Source organism: Dermochelys coriacea, chromosome 21, assembly GCF_009764565.3.
Source record: "Dermochelys coriacea isolate rDerCor1 chromosome 21, rDerCor1.pri.v4, whole genome shotgun sequence".
In the NCBI taxonomy this organism is placed as follows: domain Eukaryota; kingdom Metazoa; phylum Chordata; order Testudines; family Dermochelyidae; genus Dermochelys; species Dermochelys coriacea.
The window spans coordinates 6,500,637-6,521,287 of NC_050088.1; the positions used below are offsets into that span (position 1 = coordinate 6,500,637).

Genomic DNA, 20,651 nt, shown 5'->3' on the forward strand with positions numbered 1-20,651 from the left:
AACTAGGACTATTTCCTTTCTGATGTAGTATTTTAATTACAAGATTTAAGCCCTTTACCATTTGGTACTTATTACTTATTTGGCTCAATGTGATGATGTGAGTTAGAGCAGGGCCATGTTTTCTGTTCCAAAGTTTGCCATGGTCTGTTTGTGATCATAGGCAAGTTTTTGCATGCTTCTCCCCTCAGTATTTTCATCTGTATGAGGCTGATACCCATCTTGATAAATTAGTTTGAGGGCCTTGGATGAAAGCATTATATAAGTTCAAGATGATGTTATGTTTGATTAGTAAAAAGAAAAGCAATACTTGTGGCACCTTAGAGACGAACAAATTTATTAGAGCATAAGCTTTCGTGAGCTACAGCTCACTTCATCGGATGCATCCGACACTGAAGTGAGCTGTAGCTCACGAAAGCTTATGCTCTAATAAATTTGTTAGTCTCTAAGGTGCCACAAGTACTGCTTTTCTTTTTGCGAATACAGACTAACACGGCTGCTACTCTGAAACCTGTTTGATTAGTGTGTGTATTGTTGGGTATGTGTGTACTAGTGTATACATATTACATTCACAGTACGTATTTTTTGCTTCCACTGAGCTAATTCCTGAATTTTATTTTTGATCTCTTCCCATTCAAGTGTGGGTACAAGATCTTGGTGTTAAATAGCAGCTTCTGAAATGTAAAGGGATCAAATTACAAGACAATGCCTCATTCACTATGTGCAGATTTTAGTGGTTACAATTTACTTATCTTCCTAATGTATTCAAAACAAACATGATCCATATAACATGCTGACACTCCCTGACTGAACTGCGTGTTCATGATTTTTGTCAGCCTGTTTATTTTTAGGGTCTTAGCTCCTGTTTGTAGAGAATAGTTGTCCTGTCACCGTAGCAACCAGGCTATGTGTACTGTAAACATTATTAAAGGAAACCTTTTCCATCCTAAATGAGACTTCCTTTTAGTTAGGGTCAACATTCAGACATTTAACCTTTTTGTTCAGGGAGTATTCAACAGCATGCTACAGAGAATTGCCCATTCAGTTATAAACATGCATGCTTTTACTTTTAGCAGATGTGCATATCATAGCTAATTTCATATGCAACTGATAAACACGTTTTCCTCTTTGTGCCTGCGGACCAGAGAAAACATGTATAGTTTACTGAGAGCTGAGTGGCCTTAGAAATAGGGGTTTTATAATACATCTTGGAAACAAAAAAGATAATTGTCTTCTTTCCCACATCGGGAAGGTTAAAAACCAGATAAAGGCATTTAGCTCATAATGTTTTTTATTTCAGTTCGAATGACTCCTGTGATGTCTCCCTTTAAGTCTAGTATCTCTTTGTGGGGTGAGGGTGATCATGGAAATTCAGACTTCCAACCATGTTGAAACAAACTATGAAAGTTAGGTCCAATGACTACATAACTCATTTCATTGGGGAGTTATCACGTCTCCAGCCAAGAAAGCTGGTGGATCAGAATGATTGCAACAACTGGAGGAAATGCATGGAAAATTATTCTTGATCACAAGAGTCCTCCCTACTTGTCATTTCCGAACAGGGATTGAAATCTTTTAAATGCTAGTTTAGGCAAGATAAAACTGTTTTCAACAACATTGCAACAAGCATGGAAGATTCTCAATCATGCTTTCTGTAATGATGTTGGAAAAACAATGTTGGTCCATCTGCTGTAGCAGCCTGTAGTCTTCAATTCCAGGGTGGCTAGGAGATCCCAATTGAAATTGTTACCAATGGCTCATCTTCCTACAGTGTGTGTTGGAAACAAGCAAGATTTTCCCATGGAAATGTATAAGGTACAGAAGACAAGGATATATTTAGTTAGTTGATGGTAAATGTACTAGTTCTTGGGGGGGATGTATATTTCACCTCTAGTTCTAAAAACCTTTGTTGTAAAATTGCAACTTAATTTTGAGATATGGAGTTGGAGGCTCCTGTGCAGTGTGAGTTTGAAGTAGACATAACTGTCAAATGATAAAACATGAAAGGTGAAAATTATAGACAAGCTCTTATCATAAGGGTATCTCCTCTAGTCTTGCCCTCAGAGGTGCCTCCTGCCTTGCTGGCCACAGTTTCTCTTGCAGAACAGGCATGTTTTTCTGTCTGGCATGAAACCCAGTGTTCAGTGGAAGCCAGAGAGATAAGAAGGCTGGATTTTTTAATTCTTTATTTTTGAAGTTTGACTTCTGGATTTCAGCATTTACTTTTAGTGAAAACAGTACTTGAAGGATATTCCCTGGGAACTAACAAGGTGTTTTGTTTTGTTCAGGCTTTTTGGTTGGAAGTGTGGAAATCCAGGTCTCCAGTTTTAAGTTAATATCTGCAGTGAATTGCTTACCTTAATTTTTATTGTAAACAGGCTTTTACTGGCAAATGCCTGTTTGAACTGGAAGCCTTTCTGAGTTTTAAGGCAATGTGTAATGCTGAGTTGTGGCTTGCCATCAAAATACTAGCTGATGCAGGCAGAAGAAGTCCAGATGTTGCTCTGGTACATCTTGCATTTTAGTAAAGTTGTCTTTTGTCTGTACTTAGGTTGTAAACTTCTTGAGCAAGGGGACCATCTTTTTGTTCTATGTCGGTACAGTGCCTGTCATAATGGGGTCCTTGTCTATAACTAGGCACCTAGACACTATAATGGTACAAATAATGAATCACAATAATAGAGAGGAAATACTTGGGAGATGCTCAGGTACTACAATGATGTGGGCACGGAAATGCAAGTAGCTAGATAGTGACCTTAAGGACTAGCATGGAGATGATGTCCCACATATAATAGGCACTAAGGTCCTTACTTTATTCTAGGTAAAATGAATAAACTTGTACATAAGATAAAACATTAAGAGCAGTAATGCAGGAGAATCCATTTCCCTAAGGCTTAGAAGTATTTATATGAAAGGATCAGTGATAACTGGATATTACATTTTAAGAACTGTGCTAATCAAATATCTGCCTGGTTAACCTCGTTACATGTTGATAAGCCATTAACACCTCCTTCCCTTTCCATTGTATTGGATCTGCAGGTATTGTCCAGAGGGATACAACATCTCACAGCATCCGATGAAGTGAGCTGTAGCTCCCGAAAGCTTATGCTCAAATAAATTTGTTAGTTTCTAAGGTGCCACAAGTACTCCTTTTCTTTTTGCGAACATCTCACTAGCATATCTCCTTTATCCTCATTCATTTCTTTAGTGCTTTCTCTCCTATTTTTTCACTTCCTGTTTTCACTCTTTCCTCTGTCTTTTCTGTTTTGTCTGCCTGTCTTTTTTTTTTTTTTTTCTTCCTTAGAGTGGTAAAATTAACTTTCCTCTCTTCTAGGGGCAGAGAAGGGCTGCTTTACTCTCTTGGTAATCCATTTGCGCTCTCTCTCTCTCTTTGCCCTTCTGGGAGAAGGGAGAGAAAGTGCTTCTTTGGGCAGGTACACTTCAAAAATAGATGAACTGAATTAGGATCTGCCCAAAAAAGTACCTTCCCTGAGGCACCTAATTTAAGTAGGAATGTTGAGCCCTGTATAAACTGTCAGCTGTAATCCATTTACAGGACTGACTAAAATCTGACACTTAGACATTTAGACTACCTGCTCTCTTTCTTAGGTAGGGGCTGTCTTCTGGCCTGTGGGTGGGTATGTGCTAGGTAGTAATGAAATCATTACCAAAGCCTTTTATTTCACTGGCAGCCCCAACTGAATCTTAAACTTACCAATGCACGTAACTGGCATCTTGGAGAAGATGGCACAATGTCACCTTGCTCAAGAACCACTTGGAGTACAATGCCTACACATGAATGATAATTTTATCTTTTGTCTGATTCATTCACTTTGGTACACAACTACACCCTTAGGTTTGCCTGTCTAATAGTATTTTCCCATGTAGCCAAGCCAACAGTTACTTCTGGTATAGTTAAACCGATATACCAGTATAACTATGGCTCTTCATTCTGGAATAAAAGTGCCTTTTTGGTTCATCTTAAACTCCTTCCAAAGCAATGTGAGCCAAACAGGAAAAAAAGGTTCCACTATGCTGGAATAAGAGTGTCCACTTGGGGAGTTATACCAGTGTAACTATATTGGCTTAAATTCACATCTACCCGTAGAAGAAAGGAAAGTTAATTTTACCACATCCCTGAGCACCATAGTTAAGCTGACCTAACCCTGGTGTAGACAGTGCTAGGAAATATATTGGACTGTGTATTTCCCTATACAGGCATGATTGAAGTGCAGGTGATGTGTTCAGACCTCCGGGGCCCTAGCCCTAGGAGAGTGCACTGTAAAAGACAGACACAGATAGGACAAGATGCAGTAGGTGTTCATTTGGATCTTTATTTTCCTCCGTTTTCAAACCCTCCCAAAAATTTTGGGAAGAGCCAGTTTGTGGGATTTGATTTAGGAGAGAATGGGGACTAGTGCACTGGGATTGAGAGACTTTTCCATATAGAGGAGGTAACAGAGGCTCTGAATGCCCAAACAGGAAAAAATACTATGCTGCAGTATCAGTGTTTGTCTCTCTAATTCCTGCTAATTGTAATTGTTTTGGAGGGACTTGACCAGCCATCTCTTTCCTTTCGAAGAAAGATCTGGGCTTTGTGGAAGGGGAGAAGGAGCTCTTTAACACTGCTGCACTTGCACTGTTTTTCAGGAGGCAACAGAAGCGGGTGAGCACAGAGCAGTTTAGAAATCCTTTTTTGCTAATGATTCGGTGTGACTTTCCCAAAGTGACCTGATTTAGTGAAATGTGGCTAAATATAGACCTTGTGAAAAAGACTGCAATGTGGGAGGCGACGATGGCACCCAGCTCCTAGGCTGTCATTCTGCAGGAAATGTCTTCCATAGCTGGTGACGAATAATTTTTGACTCCTGCTGCCTGTGGAAATAACATCTTTGCCCCCTCCCAGTCCTGGTGAGATGTAGGAAATGGTACAGTTCATAACCCCTTGCCTATCTGATCTCTACCCCTTCTGCATTTCAGCTCACTGCTATGGACAGTACGATCACCTTGTGGCAGTTCCTCCTCCAACTCCTCCAGGAGCCTCAGAACAAGCATATCATCTGTTGGACCTCCAACGACGGGGAGTTCAAATTGCTGCGGGCAGAGGAGGTGGCCCGGCTTTGGGGAATCCGCAAGAACAAGCCCAGCATGAACTATGACAAACTCAGTCGTGCTCTTAGATACTACTATGTGAAGGTAACAACACCCATTAGTCCACCTCAGATCTTATCCCTCTTACACCAGCTTCTGCCTAATGAGCTTTGTTTCCTTTTTCATTCTCTTCAAGAAGATAGATGTCAGCTGTGTCTTTGGCTTAGGTGAGGTGTGACCAAAGGTCCCCCCTGCCGCAGTGTTACTCTTTTAATTGTTCAGAGATTCCAGAGAGCTCCAAGCGAAATATCACCTCTTTAACTTACTTGTATCACACACACTTGTATCTTTATTAATAGTCAACAAAAACAGGTGTATACTCTTTTAATTGTTCAGAGATTCCAGAGAGCTCCAAGCGAAATATCACCTCTTTAACTTACTTGTATCACACACACTTGTATCTTTATTAATAGTCAACAAAAACAGGTGTATACTTGGAAAGGATTTAAAGTCTTGAATGCTCAAAACTAATTAAAATCTTGCCAATAACTGTGAGAATTTTGTGTCCCTCTATCTACCTCAGATCTTTCCTGCAACTGTTTCTACAAAGCGGCTGGTAGAAAAACAGGTTTCCAAAGTAGCCCAAAATCTTTTATTTTTTTTTTTTCTTCTTCTTGTGCTCAGTATAAATCCGCACCTCTACAGTAGAGAATGAGTCGATGAAGCTCAGAGAAGCTTCTCTTGTTTAGGTAATGATTTTAGTTCTTGTTACCTTTTGAAAGTCGCAGGCACCACCCAGGCATTGATGAAAGGCTTGAAGGAGCTGAATTAGAATTAGAAACGGGGTAGTGACCATAATTTCAGTAACCTCTCAATAAGTGGTTTATCCCCCAACTCTTATTATGTGGGTGTTTAAGATAAGAAAATAACATACAGTTTCTGAGCTAACTGTTAGTCGGTTGCTCAGAATTTATTGTTAGCAGGACTGCACAGTTTCCTTAATCTGTTCTTGTATTAAAAAATCTTAGTTGGTAGTAGGTAGCTGTACAATAAATAAGAGTCCATGTAGACCAAAAATGTTAGTGTATTCTTTTCAGTACATACAAAAATAAGTAACAATAAATGCTGCATAGGTTGGCTGCTGTTTAGCATACTGTTCTGCTGAATACTTCATCTTGCCTATTTCTTTTGCTTTTATTATAACATCTTATTAAAATAAGCATGGTCTGTTTTGAATACTCACGCCCTGATCCTGCAAACACTTCTGCACATGAGTAGTTCTACTGATGTCAGTTAAGATGCGTATTTGCAGGATTGGAGCCTACTTTTGTGATTACCTGCTCTGTACTTGACTCGTTGCTTTTGACCTTGATGCTGGTGACAGGTGACATTATCTGCATCTGTTTGTTGTTGCTAATTGTTCTTTTTTTTATTATGAGACTAAAAAATAATTGCTGAGTAGCTTTAAGGTCTTTGCTAGTAATCAAGGTGGATAAAAATCAACGATTTAAAAAAAAATCGGATTTTTTAAATTTAAATTGGATTTTTTTTGATAAAATGCTTTTTGAGGAAAAAATTTATCTAAAGATATAGCTTTAATTAAGATACATTATAGCTCAAAGATATCTCATCATGGAAGAGGGATTATAAATTCTAATTCTATAGTATAGGATAATATATTCATGTAAGGTTTAAGAAAAGTTTTGTAAATGAGTTCCAATAGTTCATGGATTAGGGACCCAATCTGATGGTGTTCCACAGGCTTATGTATAGATTATTTAGGTTAATCTTTCTATTTACCCAATGGGACTCAGTGCTCAGTCTAGAAGATACCATCAGAGATGATTAGTTTTGCAGTTCTCAAACTGTGGATTTGTGTCCCCAGAGTTAACATGCTTGTTAACAGCAAAAATGTTTTAAAATAAATAAATAACATATAGAGGTGAGAAATAACAGACCTCAACTCTATTGTCCCTATGCAAATTTGTGTACACAGGGTCAATCCCTTACCTCTCTCTAAAAGTGCAATGAATAGAAGATTGTTGGGGGCAGAATAAATATGGACAAGGAGAAGAAGTCTGGAGATAAATGTGAGAAGCAAGGGACATATACTGGTTTTGTTAAAATATTATATGTTTGCTGTTGAAGAAAAAAATCCAGAATACATAACGTTGTTTTAGTTAAATAAAACAATTTAAATGTCTGTCTGGTGATGTTCTCCTCCTAATACAGCATGGCAAGAAAATCCTCCAAATACTAATGATTAACCTGTTGAATTGGAGATAGCTCACCTCCCAGTGACTTCATAAATATCTGCTTCAATTACCTTTGGTAAACGAAATAACCAAACAATCATTAATTTTCTGATATAACTGTAAAACTAATCTGAAAAGTTTTCAAAATAAATCACTGTTTAAAAATGTATCGTGTGTACCTTCTAAAAATGAAACCTACGTCTATCCCTGAGTTGTGAAGAATATCTATGAAGGTTATAACAACCAACAAGAATGCACTTTTATGTAGAAAACCATTATTAAATCGAGTCTTCCTGACTAGTGATTTAAATCAAATCCACCTTGCTAGTAATGCATTTCAGGTGAGATTTGCTTGTGTTTTGATTGGGGTATTTTAGAAATAATAGTTTTGGAGGGTATTTTTTAGGTTGTTGGAATCCTAATGCTCCTATAAGTGAAATTTTTTTTCTACTGAAGTAAAGATGCCACCTACGCATTAGTCAGTTTTGGGGAGCATCTGTAGCAAGAAAATTAGTAGGTGGAATGATGGAAAATTATTTTCTTTACCCACAGAATATCATCAAAAAAGTGAATGGTCAGAAGTTTGTGTACAAGTTTGTTTCTTATCCGGAGATTTTGAATATTGCTCCACTGATGGTGGGCAGGATTGAGGGAGACCCAATGATGGCTGGCTTTGCAGAAGTCAGCTGCGCTCCGAAGGACCTGGAAAACGGTGTGAAAGAAAAGCCCCAGAGCTGTGCTAAATCATCGAGCCGCAATGACTATATCCATTCAGGCCTGTACTCTTCTTTTACTCTGAACTCCCTGAACTCCTCCAGTGTGAAGCTCTTCAGGTCAGTCAAGATTGAGAATCCAGCTGAGAAACTGATGGAGAAAAAACCTGCTCAGGATCTGACACCTTCAGTCATAAAGTTTGTGACCATGCCCTCCAAAAGGCCTGCAGTTTCACCCCTTGCCTCGGCCACTTCAATTGTCTCCACTCTTCCTAAAGAATCAGAAGAAACTCTCCCAACCTTGGAGACTCTAGTTCCACCAAAATTAACTCCCACTGAAGCTCCAGCCCCTTTGCCAAACTTCACCACCACCTTCACCCCAACACCACCTGTATCTTCCATTTCTCCCACTCTGGAGGTTCCTTCCACACCCCCTTCACCACCTTTGAGTTCTAACCCCGACCTGGACATTGACACGGACATAGAGTCGGTGGCTTCTCAGCAGTTGGAGCAGTCTCAGAACCCTCAGCACCTATCACCAGAGCCCAGAGAGCACGATTCATCTGTGCTAGAGAAGGATCTTGCCAATCACCTCTCCAGAGCTAAAAAACCCAAAGGACTGGAGCTAGCTCCCACTCTTGTCATTACAGGCAGTGATCCAAGCCCACTGGGGATACTAAGCCCTTCTCTCCCTACTGCTTCTCTTACTCCAGCATTTTTTTCACAGGTAACCTTGTTCCCTTCTCTTGTTTCTGTTAACAGCATCTGTTGTACTTGCCAACAGTAAGGGAGGGCAGGTTGAAAAATGAATAGCCAATGGCAATGGTTGTGTTTGGACTCCTGAAATGAGGTGTGTCTGCCTCTTTTAAAACAAATCTATTCTGGAACATAAATGACCAGTGTTACTGGCATTCTATTTGAAAAGTGCTCAGCAGTTCTTCGACTATTCGACTGTTCTCAGTGATATGGATCTAGACTGTTCTCAGTGGTAGCAGATGACAGAACAAGGAGTAATGGTCTCAAGTTGTAGTGGGGGAGGTTTAGGTTGGATATTAGGAAAAACTTTTTCACTAGGAGGGTGGTGAAACACTGGAATGCGTTACCTAGGGAGGTGGTGGAATCTCCTTCCTTAGAAGTTTTTAAGGTCCAGCTTGACAAAGCCCTGGCTGGGATGATTTAGTTGGGGATTGGTCCTGCTTTGAGCAGGGGGTCGGACTAGATGACCTCCTGAGGTCCTTCCAACCCTGATATTCTATGATTCTATGACTGTGGATGTCTGTACATTATTGGTGTACAGGAGGAAGACAAACTGGGGTACCCAGCTGCCTCTGTTGTTAAATCATTTGCATAGAAGGCATGATTAAAAATACTTTGAAGGTGACCCAGTGTTCTCACTCCGGGGCCATGTCATGATGCACTTCAGGCAGACTTAAAAACATTTGTGTTTTATATGATTTAATAGAGAAATGTTGACACCTCAGCCTAACTGTTCCTTCACTCTACCCAGTCGGAAGCTACTTTCAACAAAAAGGAGGCTGAGTGGCAGCATAATATGGGTGTTACTCTTCTATGGAAAACCAGGCTTTTACATCTCTTGGGAAAACATGCAAAATATCCAGAGAGGTCTGAATCTGGTTGTTGCATTGTTCTGGTTGTAGTAGTAAATTTCCTAGTAGTAAATTTAAAGTAGGTGCTTCCCTAAATTCACAGTATTGGAAGCACAAACTGCTGAAGATGTGGGAGCGAGAAACATTGCACTGTTCCTTAGCCATTCTTGGTTGGACTTGCCAAAATAGTTGTTGGCGATACGTGAAAAATCTAGAGAATGCGCCTAAATAGGACATTAGTTATTCCTGATCTATGGCTGAGGTTTAGAGTGCCACCTCGGCATTTGGATGTTCAAATTCCCTTTAATTTAATCGCTTTGGTGGTTTTGGAAATATCAAGCTTAAGGATACTGTGCCTGAATCCCAATTAGAACAGGGCAGCCGGGAGCCAGGTCAATGTCACCTTTGCGCCTCCACTCTTTTACGTGTAAAATGAGGATAATTCCTGCCTCCTATGGGCGCCTTGATTTTTGTAAAGAACTACAACAGGTGCTAAGAACAAAGTTTTCTGACCTAGGTGCCTATTCTTAGGTGGTATATGTAGGGACTGAAATAATTGGCCTGATTTCTCAGCAGTGCAGAGCACCCCGCAAATCCCTTTTGAAGTTGGGGAAGCTGTAGATGCTCAACACATTGAAAATCAGGCCTTTTTGTTTTGTTTCTTTCATATGAATTAGATATCTAACTGCTGGCACCTAGGGCTTGAGAACTTTGGCCTAAGGGTACAAATGCTAAGAATGACTTAAGTATTACAAGATGTAATAACCTATAACACAAATGACTGTGTTTTGTATCTCTCTCAGACTCCCATCTTGCTGACCCCAAGCCCTTTGCTCTCGAGTATTCACTTCTGGAGCACGCTCAGTCCAGTAGCTCCTCTCAGTCCAGCAAGATTGCAAGGTGCTAACACCCTTTTTCAGGTAAGCTCCAGCAAGACTAGCCGGGCCTGTCCAGTTGAGCTCCACTTATAACTGGCTTCTCAGCACACTTTGTGGAAATGAGAGGGATAGGGTTGGTCTAAAATTTTTAGTGCAAGATTATGCAAAAAATATTTGCCATTGAATCAACAGTAAAATCATAAATTGCCAATAACTATCAAATTGTAGATTCATTAGTTGAGACTTCACTAGAAGTGGCAATTTGTTACTCAATAGCCATAATTGTATGTCAGCGTAAGTAATAGTGTTACAGTGTAAGTGACAATGATAAAACAGGTTTCAGAGTAGCAGCCGTGTTAGTCTGTATTCGCAAAAAAGAAAAGGAGTACTTGTGGCACCCTAGAGACTAACAAATTTATTTGAGCGTAAGCTTTCGTGAGCTACAGTTCACTTCAAACACTTTGTGTAATTTATTACATCTTTCTCTTGAATGCAATCTTCATAGTATTGGGAGAGGGAGAGTGTTCCTATTGTACAGGCTTGTGACAACCTGGACCACAGGTTTTCTTCATGGACCCTGGATTCTGCACCACTTTATTGCAATGGACTGGAAATTCTGTCAGCTTCATTGTTTTTTTTCTTTAAATGGAGATTTATTTTTTTTTTAATGAACTACATGTGAATACAAATTATACAGTTGGTACTTGTTGCTATTAAATGGAACTGGGTTAAGCACGTCTTCTGCTTGATTCTGTGAAAATGAACACTGACATTTTACAGGTTTCAGAGTAGCAGCCGTGTTAGTCTGTATTCACAAAAAGAAAAGGAGGACTTATGGCACCTTAGAGACTAACAAATTTATTTGAGCATAAGCTTTCATGAGCTACAGCTCACTTTATCGGATGACATTTTACTGGCCATCTTTGTGTTTTGAGCTTAACATCTCCATGGAGATGAAGGGAGTAGCTTACATGTACTGACATTGTCAGAGTACATTTTTTTAATGAATGTATCTGCAGAACAGTTGGACTCCCCACTGTCTAAATACCTGCTGATAATATTGAGGCACACTGTGGAATCCTTGTTCTGCTGTGGCAGATACTTGCATTAAAGAGTCATAGAACCTGTGATTATTTTATTAGTCGAGATAAAGGCTCTGCTCAGTATAGATATAAACCTGGCCATCAACAAGTTTAGGATTGAAATTAGATGAAGGTTTCTAACCATCCGAGGAGTGAAGTTCTGGAACAGCCTTCCAAGGGGAGCAGTGGGGGCAAAAAAACCTAAGGGGCTTCAAGACTCATCTTGATAAGATTATGGAGGGTCTGGTATGATGAGACTGCCTACAATGGCATGGAGCCGACCTGCGACTGCTAGTAGCAAATATCACTAGACAGTAGATAGGGAGGGCTCTGAGTTACTACAGAGAATTCTTCTCGAGGTGTCTGGCTTCTTGCTCACATGCTCAGGGTCTAACTGCATTGCCATGTTTGGGGTCGGGAAGGAATTTTCCCCCGGATCAGAGTGGCAGAGACCCTGGGGTTTTTTCGCCTTCCTCTGCAGCATGGGTCACTTGAACATTTAAACTACTGTAAAGGGTGATATGCTGTAAATTGAGTCTTTAAATCATGATATGAGGACTTCATTTGACTTAGCTAGAGCCGCAGTCCTCAAACTTCCTTGCACTGTGATCCCCATTCTGACAACAAAAATTACTACACGACCCCAGGATGGGGGACCATAGACAAGGCCCGCACAAGCCCCGCTGCCCTGGGTGGGGGGGCCAAAGCTGAGCCAAGGACTCTGCCCTGGACGGGGGGCATGTAACCTTAGCCTTGGGTGGTGGGGCTTGGGTTTCAGACTTGCTAGGGCCCAGGACCAACACCAGCCTTGGTGACCCCATTAAAATGGGATCGTGACCCCCTTTGGGGTCCCAACCCTCAGTTTGAGAACCCCTGAGCTAGAGGTTGTGTGTGTCTTGCAGGAGTGAGGTTCTGTGGCCTGCAATGTGCAGGAAGTCTGACTAGCTGATCATGATGATCCCTTCTTGCCTTAAAAGTCTGAGTCTAACTTACAAACTTATCACTGTGTCTACTGCAGCTACACTGATAGTAATGCTGGGGGTTCAGGACACCTGGATGCATTAGCAATTAAAGTTTCCATTGCCAGATGGTGATCTGTAAAAGCCTTTGGTAGTGGAGGAAGCTATATGGGCTTTTTCAAGCCTTTTGGGCTCTTTGTAGAACTTCTTGTGGGGAGATCCTGAGACGTGAGAACAAAGAAACTAAACTAAAAAAAAGCAACCCTAACTCTCTGTTTTGTTTCTTAGTTCCATCAGTACTGAGCAGCCATGGGCCATTTACTCTGTCTGGACTGGATGGACCCTCCACTCCTGGGCCATTTTCCCCAGATCTGCAGAAGACATAGCACATGAACTCCTGGAAAGGACAAATTGGGGAACAATGGAAAGAGATGACATTAAATGTAATCCATTTTAAATGAGGGATTTATAATTCCACCCCGATCATGAACGGTCATAATTTTTACCCTTCCCAGTTCAACTGCCTTTTTGCAAAATTCTCTTTTGTTGAAGACTCAATTGCGGAATACAGATGGAAACGCCTTAATTGGATCCGACTCCACAAGCTTTCCCTTGCCCCTGGTTAAGAAGTCTCTCAAGGGAGTTTCTGGTGGGATGCAGTGACGGAGTGTGTATTGATTGCAGCAAACAAGATCTAAGAAGTCTCTTCTCTCTCACTCCAACACCTCCATTCTTCTGCTTCCTGTGCTGGGCATGAAGAAGAAAAGGGTTTGAGTGCAGCTTTGCTCTGGGGCTATGACAACTTCTCCGCATCAACAAAAGAGCAAATGTCTCGTGCTCTAAAACATCTAAACTTTTGCAGGGAGAAATTTTCCTGGAGTACTTATGGTGGTATAGGTGAAAAGCAGACCATTTGTGAATAGCGTTGCATACAGGTAATCAGCGGTTACATTTCACTCTTGAGAGGGGCTGGTGAGCTCCCAGAGGCTACTTGTAATATTGTGAGCAGGCAGGGCTCTGAGACAAATGGATCATGGCATGAATTATTTAGGGTTCTTGAACTGTTTGAATTCTTTGGTATTTCTTGATGGTTATATATACACACATCTCTGATGCCTGGTATCTGTGTAAAGCCTGTAAATTGGCTGCTAGAGGATTAACAAATCATAGTAACCTAGGACTCTCCCCACCCCTGTCCCAGGTATTGGATATGTGTGAGACTGAGGGTTGTCTGTGTATTTGGCAAATGACACTCTGGGGCTGGTTGCTGCTTGATGTTCTGGTCTGCAGCTCAAGGGGAAAGAACACTTAAATTCTCTGCTTTTCCCAGAAATGAGAACCAGAAGTGAAGGGAGCCCCTTTGCCCAGCTCTTGTTGTCTCAAGTTCTACTTTAAACACATTGTTTTTTAAGTGGAGGAAGTGTTAAAATTCATGAAAATTTGGGTTTGATGTGTGCAGCTAAAATAGGAAGAGAATTAGGCAGTATCAACAGTGAGGTAAAATCATGCATGTTCCAGGTAAACATGCCTATCTTTTGGTGGTGGTAGGTGGGGGTGTGTGTTGGGGGTTAATAGGAGGGTTCTTGAAAGCCATTTCACGCTGATGAGTTTAGGACCAGCAACTAGGGCAATAAGCTCAAGCAGTCTGAGATGTGAAAAGAGCACCTAAGACTGTGGGATGTCTCAGGTGTTTGCAGTTGGGCTTCTGCCATCCACTGTCTGTCAGGCAACAACTTCGTCTTGCTACTGAGGTATATGCAATGAGGATGTACCTGGATAACCTGTCCGCTAGAAAGCGAGCTGAGACTGCGCTTTTCTCGGTCACCCTTATTTAGGGTGACCAGATGTCCCGATTTTATAGGGACAGTCCCGATATTTGGGGCTTAGTCTTGTATAGACACCTGTTGCTCCCCACCCCCGTCCTGATTTTTCACACTTGCTCTCTGGTCACCCACCCCTTATTAGCTGTTTCAGAAGAGATGCTGAAGATGGGATGAGCATGGAGAGGCGGTATCTTCAGAACAGAGTTGAGTCTTGTTAGTGAGGGAAGCTTGCAGTGTTACTCCTTTCATTGCACCTGTCCTTAAGACAAAGAGAGGACTTTGTTCTCCAGAGCTTTCAATCTGACACTTTTTGCAAGCTCTAAATTCACTTTAAAGCACGTGTGTGTGAGAATGCCCAAAGCTGAATGTAGTAAGATGAAAGTAGCTTGTTATATTCCAGCACTGAAATACATAAATCAACATATCCTGCATCTTTAATATTTCACCCCTGAGAAATGGATGTTAGAGTTATTCTTTGGACTGTTCAGCCAGAACAATCTCCTCTGTCCCAAGTGAATTCCAGAGGCAAGGAATATCTGGCTTTGATGGAGCAGAAGGGAGTCTGCTGCCTCCCTGCCAGATCAAGTTAAAGGCATGTTACTGGTTCAGTTTTTGAACATCAGCAGCTAATGGTTAAGAAGTCCCATGCCTGTGGCTCTCAAAATTACAATGTGCAATATTACTAGTTTTTAAGGTAGTACTGCAGAAAGAAAGCTGCAGGTAGTAATTAAGAGCAGGCATCTGGGATTCTTTGGTGTTGCAGGATAGCTTATTGCCTACTTTAAAAAAATGTATATATAATCAGCAGCACTTTGTGATGGTTGTATTAGGCCGATTAGCTTATGCCCAGTAAGTGTGCAGACTGGAGGGAAGTATTATAGAATGAGGATGTATATTTAAAAACATTCATGAGCACTAAAGAATTGCAATTTGATTGCTTCCTCCTTTCCCCCATGGAGAAAAGCCAGGTTCTTTGGTTTAAAGATTGCACGTTTTTGTGTGTGTGTGTTTTTTCATGTGTGTGGTGTGGCATATATCTCCAAGTACATTGTGCAAGAGAACCAAATGCACATGCATGTTGGTGCAGGCATCAGTTTTGCTTGTCCAGTTTCATGTTCCCCTCTCAGCAACTTTGAAGGGATGCCTGCCATAGCTGGCTGACTAGTAACATGCACCATCTGTGATGATATACATTCACCTTCTTATGGAATGGGGCGTTGTGTTCTCATTACAGGAGAATACTTCTATGGAGGTAGTTACACAAGAGAAGTCCAAGTTGCAAATGCAGCTTGTGTGCATGTGTCAGTGTCACTCTGTCGACTTCCTAACAGATACTGTTGAGACTATTATTGGCTGCCCCTTAATGATTGTGGAGAAAAAAATTCCTATGTAGGGTTAAATACTGTCAGGAGGTATGTTTGGAAAGCAGTGGTAATATGAGTTAAAGAAGGGAAGCAGGTTGAGGTGGGTAAGAAGAGGCTTGCTATGAGATTAGTTTACATAGCCGTTTCTCTTTCCCCTTTATAACTTTTCAGGTCACTTTAAAAAAGTGTCATTGTCTTGTGTACATAGTGCTTTGAAGTTAAATACTGTATCCTGTAATTGCGTATTTACCAATAAGTACACAATTGCCAGCTTTTCTGATTGGCATATTCCTGACAGCACTTATTGCTATGTGTCATCTTCAGTTAGTTCAGGTTGTGTTTTGCAGAAACTTAGGAAATAATGAAAGATGGATTCCTTAAATTTGGGAACTCTTGCTTGTGCCCCAAACTTACCAGGCTTCAACAACCGTGCACTCCTTGGCTTATGAACAGGGTTTGCATTCTGAAAGGCCTTGACATTCAATGACTTTGCTTGGGAAAAGTTATATCTCTGCTATGGTTTCACAGCCTCAAAATTATCTAGCAAATATTTTCTTTTTGGTCTTTTTAAATTGAGCTTAACCACAGTGAAGGCCATTTGTATTCAATTCTGTGGTATGTATATCCTCCTTTGAAAAGTTAATGTGTTACATAAACCATTACTTAACATGGGAAGAATCTCTCATGCAATCATCTTTCATGCAAACGCTTCTGGAGCAAATCAAAATGATGTACAGGAACTTGATTTTAGCATCTGTGTAATTCCACTCACCAGGTGAACACAAATTTATAATTCTGATCTATTTATGTAAAGGTTTTCCAATGCTGCATTCAACAGTCTACGGTTCTGACCATCTATTAGATATTTGCAGTGTTCTCATAGCTGTGTTGGTCCCAGGATATGGGAGGGACAAGGTGGGTGAGGTAATGTCTTTTATTGGACCAACTTCTGTTGGTAAAGAGTTAGGCGTCTGAGCTCTACGGAGCTCTTCTTCAGGTCTTATCATATATCTGTATCATCATATATCTACTTTTTAGTTATCTTTTTGCTACCATTTTATAGTATTTTTATATGTAATCCTATTTTACTAAACAGCTTCTCAAATTGTTCAATTGATGCATATTTGTTTACAAGACACATCTCAATGTTGTATCAAGAGGCTATATTGGTATGTGTCAAACATAAAATAAACTAATTCAGTAGTTAAGGGACACTGTCAAGATTGACAGACATTAAAACTTGATGTTTGGGTTTGGATATCTGCAAGGATTTTGCTCGGCATCTTTCCTTCTCGTGCAAGAAATATACCTAAATTCTGGTCTCTGAGATCTAGGGTTATGTATATTTTTACTCTGTCTTAAGAGTGGAGCCCAGGGCATAGTAGGTCCATTATTGTAAAGAAAACGCAGGACCCACCAGCAAAGTTGAATATGCCATCATTGTTGCAATCCTGGTCTTTGGGAAGCTGATTTGGGATACCTGAAAAATAAAAAGGTAAGCAGGTCACTCTGTAAATAGGAAGTCTCTTGAGGAACTGATTTTAACTTAATGATGGTGGATACCAGTGACTGCTGCTTCTTCTGGACGGTATTAGCAACGCTTTCACTTAATGTGGAAGCATTTGGCTAGTGCCAGTGGCTTAAATGGTGGTTATTATGTAAAATGCTTTAAGTTTTGGTCCTTTCAGTACAGACACTGCCAAATGAAGATTTAGAGATGGAATACAGTGACAGTTGCTTTTATTCTTTTAATATTGTATGCAGTTCTTGTAAACTATTGTTTTTAAAGGTTTTCCCTTAATTGGAACTGTTGGGTCATGGCAGTGAGTTGCCTAGTGAGAGAATTCTACTCGGTAATAAAATGGCTATGCTTTGAGCTAGTCATTCTTGATAGGGCCTCTTTTAGAGGGTGGTGGTTCAGTACAGAGAAAAGTCTTTCAAGATGACACCTTGTTTGTGCATTCTTCTCCCCATAACCTGCTATCAGCAACAAGAACGTAATGCTTTTGGCACTACAGAGCAATTGTAATTGCAGGAAAGAAAGCAGCCTTGCAGTCTGCCTTGTGCATCAACTGGTTTGCTGTTTAAATTTTTGGCTCTGTCTCTGGTGGTTCATGAAGCAGAAAGAACAGAACTTTATCTTCAGATGACTGATGGAGCTTGAAGTTAGAAACGCAATGACATTGGCTTGTGAAATGAACATATTCATATCAGAGAACAGAGTCAATGCGAAACACAGATCCTTTCTGGAGGCCACAGCTTTGCTGACAGTGACAATGCTTTTAAAAAAGCGACACGAGGTAAGAAAACCAAGCAAAACTTGACGTTCGTTCATGGACGTGCACACCATTGTACGTCTCCTCCTTTCATGATGTCAGTTTTAACTTAAATGGTTCTACAAAAGCCCGTTCGTTAACTAGATTTAATATTAAACTTAATTTCCCCCTCTCTAACCAAAAGAATGCTGTAGAACACATTAACTGACTTTGAAGTTATTCCAGTCACCTGGGTAAATGCACAGTTTTTTTTGACAGCTGAAGATTTGTTTATGCATGTTATTTAATTGACTGGAACAGCTCTAATCTCATGAATATATATAATATTTAATTTTGAGGGACATATGCTCACTTTTTAGATTACCTTCCAGACTTGTATCATATAAATAATGCTTAAGATGTAGATTAAAAATAAATACTGCACTTGGCAGTTGCCACTTTTTAATGTCTTGCACATTTCAATTATTTTTTAAAATAGAAATAAATACTAAAATCTGTTGTGCCATATTATGGGCTAATTGCTTGCCAAATTTTATTTTTTTAAATCTGTCTTTGACATGATGTACATCTCCCCAAAAGTGTCTTAAATTGGTCCTCGATTAGTTTTATCCTCATAGACCTTGAATTTGGACACAGATTTTATTTTTAAAACTTGGAAATAAATAATTGCCTCTCAGTTGAGACCTTGCATTAGGGTCATCGCAAAACAAATGGCTTAACAGCAGAACTCTGAACCTCCGAAAAGCACGGTTCTTTTAACAGAGATGCTGACATGACTTTAAGTGGCATGGCGTTGATGGAGGGAAAAAAAGTTGGCAGGAGTTCTGTTGTAGCCCCATTCAGTCCTTGAGCAATACTTAAAGGAGCACTATACTAATAACTGGAAGCTATTATTGTGAACAATTTCACACAAGAAGGCTTTCTGAATGGCCTTTGCATGGTTTCTAAAACTTGTGTGTGTGTGTGTGTGTGTGTGTGAGAGAGAGAGAGAGAGAGAGAAAAAGGATTAGAATACTCAGTTTTGGTGGTAGGTTCCTTGATGTGTTGTGGGTTTTTTGTTTTTGGTTGTTGGTTTTGGGGGGTTTTTTGGCTAGAAGTCTTAAATCTGTAGGCTACTGCTTTATACAATTGTGTTGACTTTGTTCTGCTATTGTTCAGTTGCACAAAGTTTTCTATATGATGTGCTAGATTCTAATGTTAATTCTTTGTAAGCATAGTTGCGGTTATTCTCTATAGTTTAAAAAAATCATATTCTAAAGTTCCCTTTTAAAAACTTGTATTTTTATTGCAGTGTTACCAGATGGCCTTATATATGTCACAGTGTTTGTGATAGGTACAGTTGTGCATTTAATGCTTATCCCGCCTCTTACTTTTGTGTGTGTAGCTGAGGTGTACAGTGTTGGTAATAGAGATAAGCATACAAGAAAACTCTCCACTTGTATTGTGAGGACTGACTTGAGCGCTGGTTATCTGCATTGAGCTGTATTAAGACAGCAGGAAATACTGATAAAAACTCTTAAAGAGAGTCAATGAGCACGAGACTTTGTTGGGGTATTTTGAGCAAGCTGATGCTCTCTTGATGGAAAGTTTGAATTGTGGGCCAGATCTGTAGCTGGTGTAACTTGGAATAATTGACTCCAGAAGACCTGAGCTGATGTACACCAGCAGAAAATCTGGCCCTGTAGCTTTTTATCTAAAAGGCTCAGAGCAGGGGGACATGAGTTAATTTTAGGAGAGCGTAAGCAACATGGTCAGTTATGGTAACATGGCACAGTAACTTTTTAAAATTAATAAAGTATAATAATGTTTGTCAGTAACTTCAGATTTAAATTTGCTTTGTTTACAGGTTGGGGGAAAAAAAACACCTGCAAACTCAAACTAGGATCTGAAAGTTGAGCTGGGTTCTTTTCTTCTTTGTGCGTCATCACCTGTGGATGATGTCTGTAGCCTAAACTCTGCAGTCGTTTTCATTGATGCAGCCCTATTGTCTTCACTGATGGTGAACTCGTAGAGCAGAGGGCAGAATTATCACCCTGTAATTTGATTTATTTTTTGAACTCTGAAAAGAACCCATCTTACTTCCCTGCAGAGCCCACAATGGTAAAATCTAACCTTAAGCACTAAAATCAGCAGCTCTGACTGAATACACGGGGCCAGTAGATGCCATTTTTCACGTATTCTTTCCAGAGTAGAATTGCACTTTAATCTTATACAGAGTCAGCAGATAAAGCAAATTTCTGCTCTGGGGCAGAGTTGTGTACATCTATTAACCTCCTACGCATTCTACACATGATCTCTTAGTTTGGGACAAATACTGTAATATTAGATAGTCCTGGTGCTCTGAGTACACTAGGGTAAACTTAACTGGGAATAAAGTAGCTTTTTAGTGTAACTCTCTGTTCTTTTGAAAATTGTACTTTTATACTATCCAGTATCTTAATGCCATTGTGCTGTTACCAGCATTTTTTAACGTAATGCAAGTGCATAAATAGCCAAAGTTCTGAGAAACGGTTCAGTGTTACTAAACCTGATTTTATTTAACCTCCTTGCATAAGAGATTAGGGAGACCTTCAGCATATTAAGATGAGATCAAAACTAATCTGATG

The 20,651-nt window shown here is 40.1% G+C and overlaps 1 protein-coding gene across 9 annotated transcripts in view; it reads left to right on the plus strand.

The window, feature by feature from the left end:
- ELK4 (ETS transcription factor ELK4) overlaps positions 1-20,651 on the plus strand; it is a 52,277-nt gene that overhangs the window by 2,038 nt on the left and 29,588 nt on the right. For 8 of the 9 annotated variants that reach the window (XR_006276564.1, XR_006276568.1, XR_006276562.1 and 5 more), the window contains exons 2-5: positions 4,978-5,193; positions 7,896-8,783; positions 10,467-10,583; positions 12,871-13,517. Coding sequence is in view for 1 of the 9 variants with exons in the window: in XM_043500684.1 (XP_043356619.1) it covers positions 4,987-5,193; positions 7,896-8,783; positions 10,467-10,583; positions 12,871-12,885 (1,227 nt within the window). In the remaining 8 variants the exon portion in view is untranslated. Of the gene's footprint in view, positions 1-4,977; positions 5,194-7,895; positions 8,784-10,466; positions 10,584-12,870; positions 19,897-20,651 lie in introns of those variants that run through there. The other variant, XM_043500684.1, reaches the window with a different exon arrangement.